The 19,977-nt window shown below is 44.8% G+C and overlaps 1 protein-coding gene across 1 annotated transcript; it reads right to left on the bottom strand.

The window, feature by feature from the left end:
• Nucleotides 1-716: 716 nt before the first annotated feature.
• On the bottom strand, nucleotides 717-19,723 carry LOC137502665 (uncharacterized). Its single transcript, XM_068229586.1, has 4 exons — nucleotides 19,530-19,723; nucleotides 9,291-9,432; nucleotides 1,324-2,232; nucleotides 717-1,241 (listed from the first exon to the last, which is right to left on the bottom strand). Exons 1-4 carry the CDS (start codon nucleotides 19,721-19,723, stop codon nucleotides 717-719), a joined length of 1,770 nt encoding a protein of 589 aa, XP_068085687.1.
• Between the last annotated feature and the right edge of the window lie 254 nt (nucleotides 19,724-19,977).

Below are 19,977 nucleotides of genomic sequence, written 5' to 3'. Positions count from 1 at the left end.
CAATTTTCGTTGTAGAGGCGGGAATCAAACCCAGGCCACTTACAGCTCCGCATGAGTAATGACGAGCTATGCAAGGCAACTTCGTTTGATAAACTGGAAGCTCCATGTGTGGTGAGCGACAAACGGCCATATTATTTCGAACTGCCAAACATTCTCCCACTCACTCGACCATTCCAAGGCCACCACTCAGGTATTGAATTGGAAATTAGAAGAAGGTCTTGCTCCGTATATACAGCCCAGTATTTGGGCTCTTTTGAAAAAGTATTGTCCAATGGTTATTGAAACTTAGGCTTGTCATTCAAGGCTCAATCATGGGAACCCATTCGATGGTCATCACACAATTTCTAGACTAGGCCCCCTATCTCACCATCAGATAGCTCCTGAATTGTCCTCACGTAGATTGAGTGAACTTTGCTCTAGCCCTTAAACCCCGGTATAAATCCCTGACCTTACAGGCTATATAACTCGAGACCTCCAGATAAGAGGTTTGACTATCAATTAATAAATAAGTTAGCCAGTGAGCAGTCGAGGTAAGGAGCAATAAGTGGACATGTAACCCTTAGCTTACGACACACAAATTTTGTGACCGACTGTCCAATCAAATATAGAAATGTTCATTTTGTATTACATTGACTTGTGTAATGATAACTATTTATCTAATTGGGATATTTCATCACATGACTTAAAGGGATTTCTCTTTAAATTTTTCTTATATGTTAGAACCCAGTATTACCTGTTAAGTGTGATGCAGTGAAATATTCATCCGTGCTTGCCGTATCCTCCAGACGAGCTGAGGGCAAGACTTCCTCCATGGCTTCCTGATCCAATTGACGAATAGCTTCCTCCGTAGCCACCTGATCCAAGTGAAGAGTAGCTGCTTCCAAGGCCACCTGAGCCAAGAGAATAGCTGCTTCCATGGCCACCTGATCCAAGTGAAGAATAGCTTCCTCCATAGCCACCTGATCCAAGTGAAGAGTAGCTGCTTCCATGGCCACCTGATCCAAGCGAAGAATAGCTTCCTCCATAGCCACCTGATCCAAGTGAAGAGTAGCTGCTTCCATGGCCACCTGATCCAAGCGAAGAATAGCTTCCTCCATAGCCACCTGATCCAAGTGAAGAGTAGCTGCTTCCAAGGCCAGATGAACCAAGAGAATAGCTGCTTCCATGGCCGCCCGAGCCAAGCGAAGAGTAGCTACTTCCAAGACCACCTGAACCAAGAGAATAGCTGCTTCCATGGCCGCCTGATCCAAGTGAATAACTGCCACCGTAACTTCCAAGTCCTGATGAACCTAAAGATTGACCACCGTAGCTTCCAGAGCCAACACTGATACCTCCATGTCCACCTGAAGAAGCTAGGAGAACACCACCTCCGTATCCACCTCCGTAACCTCCGCCGTAGCCTCCGCCGTATCCTCCACCGTATCCACCGCCGAGACCGCCGAGACCTCCAAGACCACCTGCTCCTCCTAGACCGCCACCAAGACTTGATCCTCCAGTACTGACGGCAACGGGTTGAGCAACAACAACTGGTTGAGGAACAGGAACTGCTACGGGTCTAGGAACAGCTACAGGCACTGGGTGAGGAACTGCAACAGGGTAAGGTCGAGGAACAGAGACAGGAACTGGATGTGGGACAGGAACAGGTACGGGTCTGTTCACAGTTACAGGGACAGGTTTTGGAACAGCTACAGGCACAGGATGGGGAACTGCAACGGGGTAAGGTCGAGGAACGGACACTGGGTAAGGAGCAGGTACAGGAACTGGAACTGGCCTGTCAACTCTGACAGGGTAAGGTTGTGGAATAGCTACGGGTCGAGCAACTGTCACAGTCTGTACTGCAGCTACTCCTCCTCCAACTCCTCCTCCAAATCCTCCACCAACACCTCCTCCTAGACCTCCTCCAATTCCTCCTCCTCCGAGGATTATGCCTCCACCGAGACCACTTCCTCCACTCAGACCACCTCCTCCAATGCCTCCTCCGTAACCTCCATAACCTCCGAGACCGGAACTGAGGCCAATGCTTCCTCCTCCTCCTCCTCCATGGATACCGGAACCAATACCAAGGCTATAGCCACCGCCGTAGCCTCCTCCATATCCTCCACCATATCCTCCTCCATATCCTCCACCGTATCCTCCTCCGATTCCGGAGATTATCCCTCTCTTTTCCTGCTGCTTAACTTTCTTCTCTTCAACATCTCCGGCGGTGACGAGGGCCACAAACAAGGCACAAATCTGGAAGGCACAAAAACATCTTTTCACACATAACGGTAAGGCAAAACTAGAAACTGTCCTACCCATCGTTAATAGGTTAGTTTTGAAAAAAAAAATGTTTAAAACGTATCTCTATAACCCCTAAAGTAGTAATGCTACCAACCACAGGTAAGTGGCAGAAGAATAGACATAGAACACCAAAACTAACAATTTTTAATAACTGCAAGTGTCGTGAAGCACCCCTTTTAACCGAATGCTACAAACCAAACGACATGACATTGCGTTCATTGCCTACTATAAGCGTTAAAATGTACATCACCATGCGTCACACATTGTTCATCACGTTTCGGAAGAAGATTGAACATGGTGGTGGACAAAAGATGCTGTAAGGATACAAAAAATGCTTTATTCTCTTAATTCGAGAATATTTTTGGCGGACCGATTATGTAGGTGTATATGTCCATGAGATCCAGAGAGCAGGAAGGCAGGGAACGGAGTTCATAGAGAAATTAGGGAACTTCCAAAGTGTCGTTGCAGAACGGTAAGTGGCTTTCTCGTAGTGTATGCTGTACCTGAATCTTGCTTCATCCATTGTCTTTCACGTTTCTGGCATGACAAAATTTGCACAGATGGAGTAACAATGACATCTCCTTAGAATACCTGGTCGACTATTTTTGGATCCTATGCAGCATCTCCGACGAAATAAGGGCCCAATTAATTTATGTCTCTGTAAAAATGTAGAGCCTCCGTGGCCCTGGTGGCAGCGCGCCGTTCTCTCACCACTGGGTTCCGTAGTTCAAACCCCGGTCACTCCATGTGAGATTTGTGCTGGACAAAGCGGAGGCGGGACAGGTTTTCCTCCGGGTACTCCAGCAACACTCTCCAATATCATTTCATTTCATCTGTCATTCATTAATCATTGCCCCAGAAGAGTGCGCCGGCTGTTATGTTGATAGCGAAGGTTGGCGACCAAAGGGCCCTTAGATGAGTCGTGGCATTTCTTCCTCTTACTTGTGCCAGAATCCTCACTTTCGTCTATCCTATCGGACCTCCCTTGGTCAACTGTTGTTCTTTTCCTATCCAGACGGTACTAGACTTGCGAGGCCAAGGGATTCTTTCAAATCCACCCCCTCCAAAGTCCTTTCTTTCTTGCCGGGCTGAATGGCTCAGACTGTTCAGGAGCTGGCCCTCTGACCACAAATTGGCAGGTTCGATCCTGGCTCAGTTCGGTTGGATTTGAAGGTGCTTAAATACCTCAGCCTCGTGTCGGTAGATTTAACAGCACGTAAAGGAACTCCCGTGGGACTAAATTCTGGCACCTCCACGTCTCCGAGTTTCCGAAAACCGTAAAAAATGTATTTAGTAGGACGTGAAGTAAATACCATTACAATACTTTCTTTTTTCAATCCGTTTACCGACCAGGGTTGGTTTTCCCTCAGCGAGAGATCACACATCTATCGCCTCAAGGGCGTTGTCCTGGAGCGTGAGACATTTGGTGGGGAATACAACGGGGGTGGAGGACCAGTACCTCGCACAGCCTGTCTCACCTGCTATGCTGAACAGGGGTCTTGTGGCCGGATGGGAAGATCGGAAGGGATAGACTAGGAAGAGGGAAGGAAGCGGCCATGGCCTTAAATTAGGTATCATCCCGGCGTTTGTCTAGAGGAAAAGTGGGAAACAACGGAAAACCACTTCCAGGATGGCTGAGGTTGTAATCGAACCTCCTCCCTCTACTCAGTTGACCTCACGAGTCTGAAAGGTCCCCATTCCAGCCCTCATACCACTTTTCATATCTCATGGCAGAGCCGGGAATCGGACCGGCTGTCCGGGGGTATTAGGTAATCACACTAACCACTACACCACAGAGGCGGACCGTCCTTTTCCTCTCCTGATAATCTTTAAACAATTAAAGCAATAATCACCACTACTGCTTTCCACGAAGACCGTGGCTGTACCTTTTATCACCCTCAGCTTAGGTCTGGCAAAACTTACGATGTTTTGAACTCAAAAGTTGCCTATTTTAATGTTATGATGGACCAGAAGTCCCCATTGAACTTATGAACTTTAAAAACAAACATTAATAAATTCAAACTACAGATGATCAACTTACCAGCACGTTCCTCATGGCTGTGTGTGAGTTGTGTGTTCCTGAGAGCCGATGAGGTACGAATGCTGACCCCAACAGTCCCTCCACACATTTATATAGGGGGACCTAGACTTTCACCACGGAGTACAATCTCCAGAGACGATGTGAGTGGAGATCAGAGAACAGTGTTTAGTAATGACATCATTGGCAACTTCCGATCTTTGTAATTATGTAGGAAGGAAGCCTTTAGCATGAATACTGCTCGGAGAAACACATATCTCCTCCTCCACATATAACAAGCTGCTCCGTTAGAAACAATGCGGCCGGCCAAAATTGATTGCACACATTGTGTGGCATGAATGGCTCAGTCTAGTTACGAGGAATTTCCTCCATTGAATTAGGTGAGATTAAGGAATACATGTATTAGTTTATCAGTATCTATATTAAGCACACTTTTAGACCAGTTAGTGGCTGCCTGGCCGAGACAGTAAATGCGTGCTCGGTTCCCCGAAGGACGTGGGTTCGATTCCACGCCAGGAAGTCTAAAAAATATAAGAAACAAGATTTCTGTTTTTGGAGGTGGTGATTAGTGTTTCAAGTTTAAAATTTACGAATTTTATGCCATGTAGAAACTTGTCCAAATAACAAAAGAATATTGGTCTCATGCGATTCCGCGTTGAGCGAATTATTATTATTATTATTATTATTATTATTATTATTATTATTATTATTATTATTATTATTATTATTATTATTACACTTTTTACAAGCTGCTTTTACGTCGCACCGACACAGATAGGTCTTATGGCGATGATGGGATAGGAACGGGCCTGGTGTGAAAATGGCAAACCACGGAGAACCGTCTTCAGAGCTGCCGACAGTGGATTTCGAACCCACTATCTCCCGGATGCAAGCTCACAGCTGCACGCCCCTAATTGCACGGCCAACTCGCCTGGTGCTCAGTTGTACTTCCTCTTAATAAAATAATCACAATCACCATCGCATCTTTTCATTTCATGCCTTTCATGTATCTTCTCATTTTTAATTATATTTTCAAAGTTTCAGACCAGTGGCTTATGCTGTGCTGATTGGAATTTAAGGCAGAATGATTACCTCTTTCGAGAGGATCATGCGAGTCACTGTTCTATAGAACGAACAAAGTCGAGGACTAGATACAAAATCACTGTCCACAAATCCTGACGGGTATTAGGCCAGGAACAGGAGGTTTATCTCTTAGTATTCATTTTCTCCTAGAACAATAATCACTACCACAATATTCTAATTCGGAAATGCTAATTTTATAAAGTCTGCGGCGTCTGTAACTTCCCCAACTTTGACGGTCTTTCCTTTAACTGACTGCAATAGTATTTACTTATAAAATAAAGAGTTTTGTCTGTACATTGCTCAGAATTTAAAAAGAATATTATTTCTGTATCGGTTGTGTCCACAGTAAAAAAGAAATGTACTTTCTAATTTTCCGTCGTGTCTGTCTGTCTGTCTGTCTGTCTGTCTGTCTGTCTGTCTGTCTGTCTGTCTGTCTGTCTGTCTGTCTGTCTGTCTGTCTGTCTGTCTGTCTGTCTGTCTGTCTGTCTGTCTGTCTGTCTGTCTGTCTGTCTGTCTGTCTGTAATGAAATGGCGTATGGCTTTTAGTGCCGGGAGTGTCCGAAGATATGTTCGGCTCGCCAGGTGCAGGTCTTTCGATCTGACACCGGTAGGAGACCTGCGCGTCGTGAAAGGATGAAATGATGATGAAGACGGCATATGCATGCAGCCTCCGTGCCAGAGGAATTAACCAATGATGGTTAAAATTCCCGACCCTGCCGGGAATCGAATCCGAGACCCCTGTGACCAAAGGCCAGCACGCTAACCATTTAGCCATGGAGCCGGACTGTATGTATGTATGTATGTATGTATGTATGTATGTATGTATGTGTGTACGCACATTACGAGAGAATGGCTGAAGAGAATTTAATGAAAATTGGTATCTAAAGCCAGGGAATAAGGCACTACAATTTAAGCCTTTTTTTTTTTTTTTTTTTTTTTGCTAGTGGTTTTACGCTGCACCGACACAGATAGGTCTTATGGCGACTATGGGATAGGAAAGGCCTATGAGTTGGAAGGAAGCGACCAGTGCCTTAATTAGGGTTCATTCCCAGCATTTGTCTGGTGTGAAAATGGGAAATCACGCGACACATGTTGAGGGCTGCCGACAGTAGGGTTCAAACCCACTATCTCCCGAATGCAAGCTGATAACTACGTGACTCAGACCTTACGGCCAAATCGCTACGTTCCACCTTTACCGACGCCGAAGCTACCAACATCTTGGTGTTCAACATTGCCCATACCACGCAGTTCTGTGGCCTCAAAGTTAACACGGAGAAGACCAAAGCAATGGCAAGTGATGATAGCTTACCAGTGTGAAACTTTTAGGGTCGTATTCATGAACGAGACTTTGACTTCGACTTACGTAAGTTCACTTAGTTGAGTTTCGTGGAAGTCTGTTTCATAGACGCAACTTTTACAAAGTAGACTCTGGCGTAAGTAGACTTTGGTAAGTTATGATGTGAAGAATTAGATATGAAGTTGGCAATGAAAATAATGGAAGAGCAGTGCAGCGTCTCCCATCACTCAATGTTTTTTCTTAATAAAGAATTAGAAGAAGAAGAAATTCAGCTGTCTCCTGCGTTATAGATCGCATTGTACTTCAAACTCAATCCAATACAGTTAATTTTTATTTCTTGACGATGGATGGAAAGAAAAATTGCCAGCCTTCAACAACTATGAAAGGGAGGTGTTACTAGAACTAGTGAAAGAGAAGAAAGATGCAGCTGAAAACGAAATCAATACACTTCATCTCGTGGTTGTCTATGCCCAGACAATTGAAACTAAAAATTCCTTTCCTATTACGGAAAACCTCAGCATGGATGCAACATGGACTTGTTATTGGTACATGAGTGCAATCAATAGCTACAACCACTCCAGGAAATCGGGATCTTTTATACACACATCGCACATTATTTTGGCATTCAGCTTCATTTGGGAACGAAACAAACTGTGGTCTCTTTCGGGCAGCCAGGATCAATATTCTTCTGATTATTCTACCTAGTGAGGGCTGGCTTACTCCTCGTAAATCAGCGGAATCAATGGGGAAGTTACCTGAAAACCATGGAAGTGTGAAAGGCTATTGTATTTACCATAAGAATGCATTAATCTGTACTGATCTTCCTTTAACCTAACTAGATAACACGATGAGTAGAAAGTGTAAAAACTTTGCGTTATAGTAACAATAATTTTAGCATAATATCTTAACGACCGGGCGAGTTGTCCGTGTGGTTAGGGGCGCTCGACTGTGAGCTTGCATCCGAGAGAGAGTGCGTTCGAACCACATTGTCGGCAGCCCTGAAGGTAGTTTTCCGTGGTTTCCCATGTTCACACCAGGCAAATGCTGGGACTGTACCTTAATTAAGGCCACGACCGCTACCTTCCCATTCCTGGGTTTTTCCTATCCCATCGTCGCCATAAGACCTATCTGTGACGATGTGATATAAAGCAAACAGAAAAAATTAACGAAATTAGCAACTGTATTATTGGAGGTATGGGTGATCCTCGATTATTATATTTCTGTAATTCGTCTTCAAACATCGTTAACACATCTAATACTGTACGTTTGTCGAATCTATATCGCTTTCTGAACTCATTTTCTGTATAAAATTCAACTAAGTTCCGTGCATCTCTTATAATACGCCGAGGATTAGGCACAACGTACTGAATAATTCCCTGGATCTCTTCAATTTCGTCTACAAAATTAACTACACCAGCAATATCTGCCATTTTGTTATTTTTCTGATCTCAGAGTCTACTTAAGTACGGAACATCGGCGACTTGGAAGTGAAGTCGCCATTTAAGTTTACTTACCTCCAAGTAGCGATTATGAAATGGAAATGGCGACTTACCGCCTTCTAAGTCTAAGTCTAAGTCTAAGTCTCGTTCATGAATACGACGCTTAGAAATGCGGTTTCCCTAGCGGAGTCCGCCATTGCTTCCACTTACTTGTACCAGGCTCCTCACTTTAATCATTGTCGACTCTCGTTACTTTCCAACCCCGACGTTATTATGTTTCCAAGGCCTACGGTGCCTTTCATGGCCCTTTTCTTTCTTTTGTCAATACCTTCATTTTTGAAGTGTCGCATCTCTTCCTTTTTTTCTTCTCATGGGTGTTTCGACGGAGGATCGTTAGCCAATTGTACTTCCTCTAAAGTAACCCTGTGGGTGGGGGAGGTAAAATAACACACGCGGTATCCCCTGCTTGTCGTAAGAGGCGACTAAAAGGGGTCCCAAGGGCTCTGAACTGGGGAGCGTGGGTTGGCAACCACGGGGCCCTGAGCTGAGTCCTGGCATGGCTCCTCATTTTCGTCTAACCTATCCGACCTCCCTTAGTCAACTCTTGTTCTTTTAGACCCCGACGGCCCTCGAGGCCTACGGAGTCTTCCATTTTCACGCCCTTCGTGGCCCTTGTCTTCCTTTGGCCGCTATAGCCTATTCATTTTTCGAAGTGTCGGACCCCTTCCATTTTTCCTCTCTGATTAGTGACAATAGGGGATGGTTGCCTAGTTGTTCTTCCCCTTAAAACAGTAATCACAACCACCACCACTTCTTCTAATAATAACATTACTAACACCATATTTTAAAATAAAAAGTCGTTTCTCCTTCTTCTTATAAGTTGTCCTCAAAGCTGAAAATATAGCACCAGAGTAGTCGTGTCCGTAGTCTAATGGAAAGGTCACGGCTTGTCAAAAGTTTTCTACATTTCTGAAAAGAAGTTCTGGCCTGCTCAATTCTGGATCGAATCTCATAAGCAAGGTCCCAGCCATCATTAATGTGACATCGCAGGTTTTTAAATCTTGACATTCGCGATCCGGTCTTTTCCTGCTTTGAGACCACCCCGAATACCATCTTCTTGCCTACTTATAACCATCCACATGGTCTTCTTTACCTTCAGGCTCAAGCCCACGGCGTTGCTGACTTCAGTAACAACATTAAATAGTTCCTGAAGATTGGCTCCAAGAAGAACACTGTTATCGACATATCTGATGTTATTTATGATGACTCCGTTCACCACAATTCCTTGAGTTTTTCTGTACACAGCACATCGAAAAATCTTTTCTGAATAGATGTTGAAAAGCATTGGTGAAAGAATACAGCCTTGGAAAATTCCTTTCATAAGAGACACTTCTTCCGACGCACGACCATCAACCCTTATGCCAGCACACTGGTGCCAGTAAAGATTAGCAATAATACGGATGTTCTGCCCATCAAGCCCTAATTCAAGAAGAATGTTCATGAGTTTGCTGTGGCGGACTGTATAGAAAGCTTTTCCGAAGTCGATGAAACAAGCAAAAAATCGATATTAACATCCCGGCAATGTTGGACTAATACCTGCAGACTGAATAATGCCTCTCTAGTACCAAAGTCATTTCTGAAGCTATATGCCACTTCGTCTCTGCCTCACATCTGTCATAATTATAAACTAATGATCCACCGAGCTCGAAAGCTGTAGTCGCTTAAGTGCGGCCAGTATCCAGTATTCGGAAGATAGTGGGTTCGAACCCCACTGTCGGCAGCCCCGAAGATGGTTTACCGTGGTTTCCCATTTTCACACCAGGCAAATGCTGGGGCTGTACCTTAATTAAGGCCACGGCCGCTTCCTTCCCAGTCCTAGCCCTTTCTGTCCCATCGTCGCCGTAAGGCCTATCTGTGTCGGTGCGACGTAAAGCCAATAGCAAAAAAAAAACGAATGATCCAAACTAGATTAATTAATTAACAACTTCAGTTATCAGTTATCACCACTACATTCGAAACATTTGCTCTTCTTCTCCTCCTTCGCTCATGGAGCTCACCATCCCAAAATTATTAACACATTAAACAGAATAATCAATGGACTACAAATATCGGATAACTGTAACTTCAGGGCTCTTCACTAGACTGTTCTATTGTTTATAAAACTACGTAAAAATATGGAGGTTGATTTGCATTAGGCAGTTTATTTTGTTTATATTTGTGACATTTTTATATTTATTTATTTAATCAGCATACCCTCCAGGTATGGTTTTGCCCTGGCCTCAGAGAGGAATCCAACCTCTACCGTCTCAAGGGCAGTATCCTGGAGCGTGAGATATTTGGTCGGGGATACAACTGGGTAGGAGGATCAGTACCTCTCCCACGCTGTCTCACCTGCTATGCTGAACAGGCGCCTTGTGCAAGGATGAGAAGATTGGAAGAGATAGGCAAGGAAGAGGGAAGGAAGCAGCCGTGGCCTTAAGTTAGGTACCATCCCGGCATTTGCTGGAGAGGAAGTGGGAAACCACGGAAAACTACTCCAAGGATGGCTGAGGTGGGACTCGAACCCTCCTCTACTCATTTGACTTCCCGAGGCTAAGCAGATCCAGTTCCAGTCTTCGTACCACGTTTTCAAATTTCGTGGCAGAATCGGGAATCGAACCCGGACCTCCGGGGATGGCAGCTAATCACTACACTACACCACAGAAGCGGACTAAGAGATTTATTGACCGAGCTCGATAGCTGCAGTCGCTTAAGTGCGGCCAGTATCCAGTAATCGGGAGATAGTGGGTTCGAACCCCACTGTCGGCAGCCCTGAAGATGGTTTTCCGTGGTTTCCCATTTTCACACCAGGCAAATGCTGGGGCTGTACCTTAATTAAGGCCACGGCCGCTTCCTTCCCATTCCTAGGCCTTTCCCTTCCCATCGTCGCCATAAGACATATCTGTGTCGGTGCGACGTAAAGCAAAAAAAAAAAAAATAGAGATTTACTGTAGATCTTAATTAACCGCTAAGCTGCAACGGATTCTATAAAATACATAACTTAGGATCGTCTACCATTTAGCTGCTGTACGCAGGATTGTAACAATACCTGATCATCGTGGCTACATCATGATATTTCCTGTACCTGATTTAATTTCACCCGGTCGTGCGGGAATATTAATCTCACAATGAGATATCGTGACAACGAACACCACGAATAGTTGAAGCGATAACTGGTTTGGTGGAAACCAGCCTCAGCTTTGCAGTTCACCGTCAGGCAAGTTACAGACATTTTAAATTTGCTGGTATCCTGCTCAAGACTAGCAAGAAATTATCTTGTGAAACTGGAAGTATCACTCCGCATAAGGAGAATGGTATCAAATTTCCCTTGGGAAATTCAAATGAAACTCAAATTTAAAACGATTAATTATTTACATTAATCGAATAGGTTTTGAGAGATATTTGTATGGAATCTGGAGTCAACAAGATATGAGTATGAAGACATGCATGTTACCCACGAGGGCTGACGAGAAGAAGATGAAGATCCCTCAATTGCTGTAATGAGATGACTAAAAGGGGGTGAACCTCTTCATCTTTTACTCCTGATTATATCGCTTTTGCTGAGGACACTGGAAGCAAAATATTTTCTTATTCTTCCTCTTCTTCCTAGTGTTATCCTACTGGCGCGTGGCCTGTTTTCGGATCAATGAACTTGTGCGTCGTTGATCTTCGGACCAACAATCCTTAAGGCGCCGTTCACACTAAGGCGATATACGATAAGTGATGTATAGTAAGGAATATATTGCGACGATACATTGCTAGGAAGGTTCATGACACTGGGCGATAAATCGGCACGACCTGGGAGATAAAAATTTGGTGGGAACACAATTCTCACTACATCAGTTACAAATAGTCCGACTCGTTGGCTGAACGGTCAGCGTACTGGCCTTCGGTTCAGAGTGTCCCGGGTTCGATTCCCGGCCGGGTCGGGGATTTTAACCTTAATTGGTTAATTCCAATGGCACGGGGGCTGGGTGTATGTGTTGTCTTCATCATCATTTCATCCTCATCACGACGCGCAGGTCGCCTACAGGAGTCAAATAGAAAGACCTGCACCTGGCGAGCCGAACCCGTCCTGGGATATCCCGGCACTAAAAGCCATACGACATTTCATTTTTTCAGTTACAAATATGAGTTCAAGTGAGGAAGACGCTGTACTGGCTTATTTCTTCAGGTTTAAGATGAGAAGAAAAAGGGAATACTGGGTACATCCCTACAATCTTACCAACCTGAACCATAGCACGGCTGTTGTTTCACGAAAGCTGTCTCAACATGAATCAAAATTCAGGGAGTTTTATCGAATGAATCCTGAAAACTTTCATTTTCTGAAAAGCCTAGTGTCACGACCCCTTGAAAATAATGATACACACTTCGGGAAGGCCATTTCTTCAGATAAAAAACTTCTGATTACTATAAGGTAAGTAGATATGGATATATAATTGAGCAGTTTTAATTTGATAATTTTATTACATACTTTTTTTTTTTTTTTTTTTACAAATTGTACCAATCAGTTCCACTAAATTAATGAAAGGTATTCCAGAATTGTCTTCTCTTCTTCCCGTCATGTTCACAGCTCGAAATATCGTACGATACTAATCGCTGAAGAGACTAGCAAGTGGCACTTCGAGAGATATGTCACTTGCGATCTGTTGTGCAATCGCGCAGCTGTGAACCTTTTTTATCGCCTCCCTTTAGATTTCAAGTATCTGTCTGTGCGTGTCGCGTATCGTATATCGCTTACGATATATCACTCATCTTATATCGCCTTAGTGTGAACGCGGCCTAAGATTGCATTTATTGTATCTAGCCAGAGCTGCTTTGGCCGTCCACTGGAGCAGAGGCTGCCCATGCCATCAAAGGCGCTTCTCTCTAATTTTATTTCTTCAATTGGTGCAATACTCATTCATTGACGGATTGCATCGGCCCTGACGTGGTTGATAAGAGAGAAGCACATCGTCCAGTGAAGCATTTCCATTGCGTGCACTGGGAAGTAGAATACACTCACGGTATTCCCTACCTGCCTTATGAGGTGTCCAAAAAGTGTTCCAATGTTCGTTTGGTGACCACGGGACTTCTCGCTGAGCCCAACATTGCCTGAAATTGCTTGTGCCAGGCTCGACATTTTCGTCTCACCTATTCGATCTTTCTTGATCAACTTTCGTTATCTTCCGACGGTGGATGTCAGGTTTGAAAGACCTTAGGGATCTTCCATTTTCACGCCCTTCTTGACCCTTCCTCCTTTGACATAAATATGTCTTATGGCTGGGGGGTCATCTGAAAATTTTCGTCCCGAAATTAGCAATACGAAATGTGTGACGCGATTTTACCTAGCAAGCATGCAGGTTGTGATGGATGACCATCATAGATATATTTTAACAAAGAGGGTCGTTAGAATACAGATGGACGATGTGATCTTGTAGGTTGTGATGTGAAGTATTGATGGATGACCGTGACTGAGAGACATATTATTAGCAAAGACTGTCGTTAAAATACAGATGGACGATGTGATCTTGGAGGTTGTGATGTGAAGTATTGATGGATGACCGTGACTGAGAGACATATTATTAGCAAAGACTGTCGTTAGAATACAGATGGACGATGTGACCTTTCAGGCTGTGATGTGAAGTATTGATGGATGGCCATGACTTAGAGACGTATTATCAAAGAGGGGCGTTAGAGTGCAGTTGGTCGGTGTGATCTTGCACGCTGCGATGTGAAGTATTGATGGACGGGCTACGACTGACAGGCATATAGAAAACTCTTTTATCAAAGAGGCCTCATATCATCATACTGTATATGTATGTATGTTCAGTCCGTCAGCGATGCCGCTGGTGGGATCCTCAACAGCTCTGCCATCAGCTGTCATAGATGGCCTAGGCATCACTGAAGAGGCGTACTAGGGAAATGAGGAGTGATGTAGTTTCCCGTTGCTTTCCTCACAGAACCAGAGTTGCTACTACATATCAGTCTGCCAAGCCCACTAAAATGCATACACCAACCGACCCTATGAGCAACATTTTCACACCATTCATGGAAGGGACTGGCTGCATAAGGATTGGCATTACTAGCATTGCTCATACCTCAGTCACTTTCATATTGTCAAGGCCAAGGATAAGACAGAGACAGATCTATGAAAGTAACAAAATTGCTCTAGCCTACACCAGAAGACATAGTGCACTGTAAACACTAGGTCCTGCCAGCAAAGGCATATCATACTGTATAGAGCTGATTATTTCATTCGTGGTAGCCTCATAGACTCTGAGTCAGTTTTCCCCCTTATGTTTGCACTGAATCCTACACTTATCGACTCCAAATGCCATATGATGTATCTCATAAACAACTCGTTACGTGCAAATACATTAATCATTATCGATTTTTATTTATTGGAAGACATATTTATAATCGTTCGATTTTCTTAAAGGGAAATTTGGCACCATTTTATTGCCGATGTAATTTTATTTCTCCAAAATTCCCTTCCTTCAAAGGATCACACCTCTTTAATTTTTCCTATGAGTAGTGTTACGAGAGGATGGTTGCCCAGAAGTGCTTACTCTGACAACAATACCCACCACCACATATGCCCTCTATTGTTTCAGCAAGGTGTTTCGAGGTAACTATACAATCTGGACACCCCTGTCCTCCTGACCAGTCTGGAATCCGCTCTAACACGTTTACCAGGGAAGGTACGTAGAAGTTGATGGCTGCTGATAATAATTGCATCTCTGGCTGCCATAGTTTCCCGAGAGTACGCCCGATCTAGTCCACCCACCGAGTGCTCCATTGCCAACGGCTCGTCAACTTTCACTCGCCGCAGTAATTTTCGAGTAGTTCGTGTGATGGATATTCATTATCTTAATGTTCCTACTTAGCCTATTGTCAGAAGTAGCCCTTACCAATCCGACCTTTCGGATTTTGATGAAGTGTGACAGTGCCATCCTTTCCCCTACCTGTCGTAAGAGGCGAAGAAAAGGGGGCAATGGGTTCTTACCTTGGGAGCGTGGATTGACGACCACGGGACCTTTATCTGAGTCTTGGCATTGCTACCATTTACTTGTGCCAGGCTAATCACTTTTAACTTTTTAATTATATTTTTTCTACTAACTACTTGCGAGCCTCCGTTGCTCAGGAGGCAGTGCGTCGGCCTCTCACCGCTAGGTTCCGTGGTTCAAATCCCGGTCAGTCCAAGTGAGGTTTGTGCTGGACAAAATGGAGGTGAGACAGGTTTTTCTACGGATACTCCGTTTTTTCCTTGTCATCATTCATTCCAGCAGCACTCTGCATATCATTTCTTTTCATTTGCCAGACATTAATCATTGCCCCAGAGGAGTGCGACAGGCTTCAGCAGCCGACACAATTCCTATCTTCGCCGCTAGATGGGGAATGACTGGAAATAAGCTGTGGAATTTCATTTTTCACTAACTACTTTATACTGTTTTCGGAGACACCGAGGTGCCGGAATTTAGTCCCGCAGGCTTTTACGTGCCAGTAAATCTACCTACAAGAGGCTAACGTATTTAAACACCTTCAAATTCCACCGGACTGAGCCAGGATCTAACCTCAACCACTCAGCCACCTAGCCCGGCTCCTCACTTTCATCTATCTTATCCGACCTCTCCCGGTCAACTCTTGTTCTTTTCTGAACCCGTCCGTCTCCGTAGTGTAACGGTTAGTGTTACTAGCTTCCGTCGTCGGGGGCCTGGGTTCGATTCCCGGTACTGTCAGAAATTTAAGAATGGCAGGAGGGGCGGATTATCTTTTTTTGCTAGTGGCTTTACGTCGCACCGACACAGATAGGTCTTATGGCGACGATGGGTTAGGAGAGGCCTAGGAGTTGGGAGGAAGCGGCCGTGGCCTTAATTGTACAGCTCCGGCATTTGCCTGAAGTGAAAATGGGAAACTACGGAAAACTATCTTCAGGGCTGCCGACAGTGGGATTCGAACCCACTATGTCCCGGATGAAAGCTCAAAGCGGCGCGCCCCTAACCGCACGGCCAACTCGCCCGGTAGGAGGGGTGGTATGCGGTTGAAATGGTACATGCAACTCACCTCCAATGGGGGTGTGCCGGAAAAGAGCTGCTGCACCTCAGGATGAGGATACGAGTTCACTTTACTTTTCCGAACCCGAGGGTATAGGTTTGCAAGGCCTAGGGAGCCTTTCATTTTCACGCCCTTCGTAGCCATTGTCTATTATTTTTTGGCCGACACGTTCACTTTTTGAAGTGTCGGGTCCCTTCCATAGTTTTCTCTCTGATTAGTGTTAATGGAGGATGGTTGCCTAGTTGTACTTCCTCTTAAAACAATAATCACCACCACCACCACCGTAACCATAGCTGAGGTACAGGCCGGTATCTAAATGAGAAACCAAGGAAAACTTTCTTTGGGGCTGTCGGCAGTGTGTTTCGAACCCACTATCCCTCGAATGCAAGCTAATGCTTCCACTCTCCAAACCGCGCAACCAGTTCTCTATAGTAATTGAGATAAACGGTCATAGTAATTACTGTTTTGAGAAGAACTACAACTAGGCAACCATCCACTATTAACACCAATCAGAAAGAAAAATATGAAAGGGGTCTGACATTTCGGAAAAAGAAGGTATCAGCCAAAGAAAGAGAGTGGCCACGAAGCGCGTGAAAATGAAAGACGTAATACCGCCAGGGTCGGGAAAGAACAAGAGATGACCAGCGGAAGTCGGCTGACAATGAGCAGTCTGTCATAAGTGGAAGCAATGGCAGACTCAGCTGGGGGAATCGTGGTCGCCAACCCAACCCACGCTCCAAAGTTCAATGGCCATGGACCCACTTTTGGTTAGCATTTCGACAGACAGCCAATCACTGAGCGAATTCAATCAATCAATCAATCAATCAATCAATCAATCAATCAATCAATCAATCAATCAATCAATCAATCAATCAACCAATCAATCAATCAATCAATCAATCAATTACCATTGACCTGTATTTAGGGCTGTCTCACAGGTGTCAGATTCCCCAACATTTCTTCAGATAGTATTTTCTTAAATGATTTCAAAGAAGTCGAAAATTTATCAAACTTCTCCATAAATTTATTACTACCCTACGTAAATCCTCTTCCTAAAAATGGAAAATTTACTCTAATTTGTCCTTTTGATTTCACACTTTGGCCGTCAGTTAGGATCGCACAACTGTGAGCTTGCATTCTGGATTTGGTGGGTTCGAATCCCACTGTCGGCAGCCCTGAAGAAGGTTTCCCGTGGTTTCTCATTTTCACACCAGGTAAATAATGAAGGCCATGGCCACTACGTTCCAAATCCTAGCCCTTTCCCATCCGTAAGTGCTTAGTGCTACGTTAAAGCACTAGTAAGACAGAGCGAATCCGCGGTAAGTTTGCTTGACACTGGTTGTTTATCTTTGTTCATTTTAATTCTCACTACTACTAAATGTTTTCATTCCTCCCTTGAAGGGGGAGGCGGGCCTCCTAGCCGGTGACGCCGTCTCTCAGGCCGGGAGATTTGTGTCGGGGAAAGTGAGAGGGTTGGCGGGCGTGGCCTATACTAGGAACTGTCCCAGCATTCGTGTCAGTGCAGGAGAATTGAAAACCACGGAAAACCATTCACAGGACAGCCGACGGTGTGGACAAGCTCATCTCCGTCTCCAAATACGGTAGAGCCGTGGCCACACCTCCTCTGCTCCGTTGACCGGTCCGACCGCGGACCAGTCATCGCCAATTGTGGGCCGAGACCCACTCTGCACCCGCTGACCTTTTAATTCTCACTGCGTTCAACCACGTACCTCGTAAACTACTAGTGGTTTTTACCACGCTTTAAAGCTGATTGTGCTCTCCACTGAAATTTATGTATTAGAGGTGTTAGGATATGTCCGACTCGTTGGATTAATGATCAGCGTACTGCCTTTCAGTTCAGAGGGTCCCGGGTTCGATTACCAGCCGGGTCGGTTCTGATTAATTCTTCTGGCTCGGGGAATGGGTGTTTGTCTCTGTCCCATTACTACCACAGAAACACGTAATAGAGATTATAATCCTCCAAATAGGGTTGGCGTCAGGAAGGGCATCCGGTTGTAAAACAAGGCCAAATCCAATTATGCAATGCAATTCGCACCCACGACACCACTGGTGTGGGAAAAGGGGTAGAAAAAGAAGAAGCAGTGTTGGGATATATAGTAACAAATATTTTAAACGTAAAAATACCGTCAGATGAGTAAACGTAGCAAGTCATTTTAAGATATCGGGTAACTATTTACTCTGAATTCCCACGATCCTGTTCATATTGCTCCTAGTTCCTTCTGTATAAAGATAGCCTACCAGTTTACCCTGTTTGGGCTAAACTACCCTTAAACGTACCCACCGAGCGAATGGCTGTCTGGTTTAAGTCGCCTAGCTGTCAACTTGCATTCGGGTGATAGTGGGTTTAAACTCCGCTGTCGGCAGCCCTGAAAATGGTTTTACGTACAGTAGGGCCCACGAGAGTTGGAGTCTGACGTTTAGCGCCACCGGCGAGAAAAAGTTGACTAACGCTGCTCGAAAATGGCCTGTTGCTATGGCAACGATAACAGAGTTGCAACATTTTAGGACGCTATAATCACGTGGATTGGCTTGCTCTCAGTCACTTTTGTCGTTCATATTCTGACTGATTTCTTTTCTCGATGAAGTATCGTCTTCCTATTGTGTTTATTATACCGTAGTTTATTCCTGAATTGTACAGGTACCGTTAACAATCCAAGTTAAATAATAAAAAACTATCAATGTGGGTAGTGTTGTTCTATTCTGTGATTAACATGTGCATTTGTTGAGGTTATTGTCAGAAACTGATGATTTTGTTAGTGATTATGAAATCTTTTATATATATCGATAATGTCGTGTTCTGTCTTAAATGCTGGAATTATTAACACGAGCTTAGGAACCGGTCAAGGGTAAATGAATTGTATTAGGCCTAGGCCTACATGTTTTATTAAACACTCAGCCTGTCTGAAAGGATGGTAGGCTGCAAATGGAGGTAACTATGACAACGCAGCGTACTTCGTAGTTACAGCTTTCGCCGCTCACCTGTCAGACTTCAACTCTCTTGGGCCCTACTATACTTTCCGATTATCACGTTAGGCTATATCTTAATTAAGGGATCGGCCGCCTCTTCCCTGCTCCTAGCTCTTTCCTATCCCATCTTCAAAATCGCATAGAGAATGTTACCACCCGCGTAAACCGCCGCACGAGAAGACCACAGGTGTTTAAAAAACGGGCATCACGTCGCCTCCGCAGAACCATACTGGGCACTCTACGGGCTAATGTGAGTCAAATCACCGCCCAGTTGAAGGTTGGGAGTTAAGAAGCTATTTCTACCTGGACTGTAAGGAGGCAATTGCACCGTATAGGCTTCACCAGCTGACGATCAACACTGTTCCTTTGCTGACACCTCAACACAGAGCTCAACGACGTGCATGGGCTCGCGAACATCAGCAATGTACCATGGAACAGTGGCGGAGTGTGGTATGGTCCGATGAGTCCCGGTTCCAGCTGTATCGAGCTGATGGACGCGTGAGTGTGTGTCGTACGCCCCATGAAGATATGGATCCCGCGTCTCAACAAGGTTGTGTCCAGGCGGGAGCTGGCTCAGTCACGGTCTCGGCGGCGTGTCCAGCTGCAGGGAGCGCTGGCAGGTGCCCGTTATGTGGACTCTCTTTCAGACCATCTGCATCCCTTTCTGTCCCTAGAGAACCCTGATGGAGATGCCATATTTCTGTGGTGGCACGCAGGTGGTTGGAGGAGCACTCCAGTGATGTTACGACCATGGATTGGCCCTCCAGATTCCCAGA

The sequence above is a fragment of the Anabrus simplex genome, chromosome 11 (genome assembly GCF_040414725.1).
Source record: "Anabrus simplex isolate iqAnaSimp1 chromosome 11, ASM4041472v1, whole genome shotgun sequence".
Taxonomy (NCBI): Eukaryota; Metazoa; Arthropoda; class Insecta; order Orthoptera; family Tettigoniidae; genus Anabrus; species Anabrus simplex.
The sequence above is the reverse complement of the archived record's forward strand: the minus strand, read 5'-3'. Positions and strand labels throughout refer to the sequence as shown.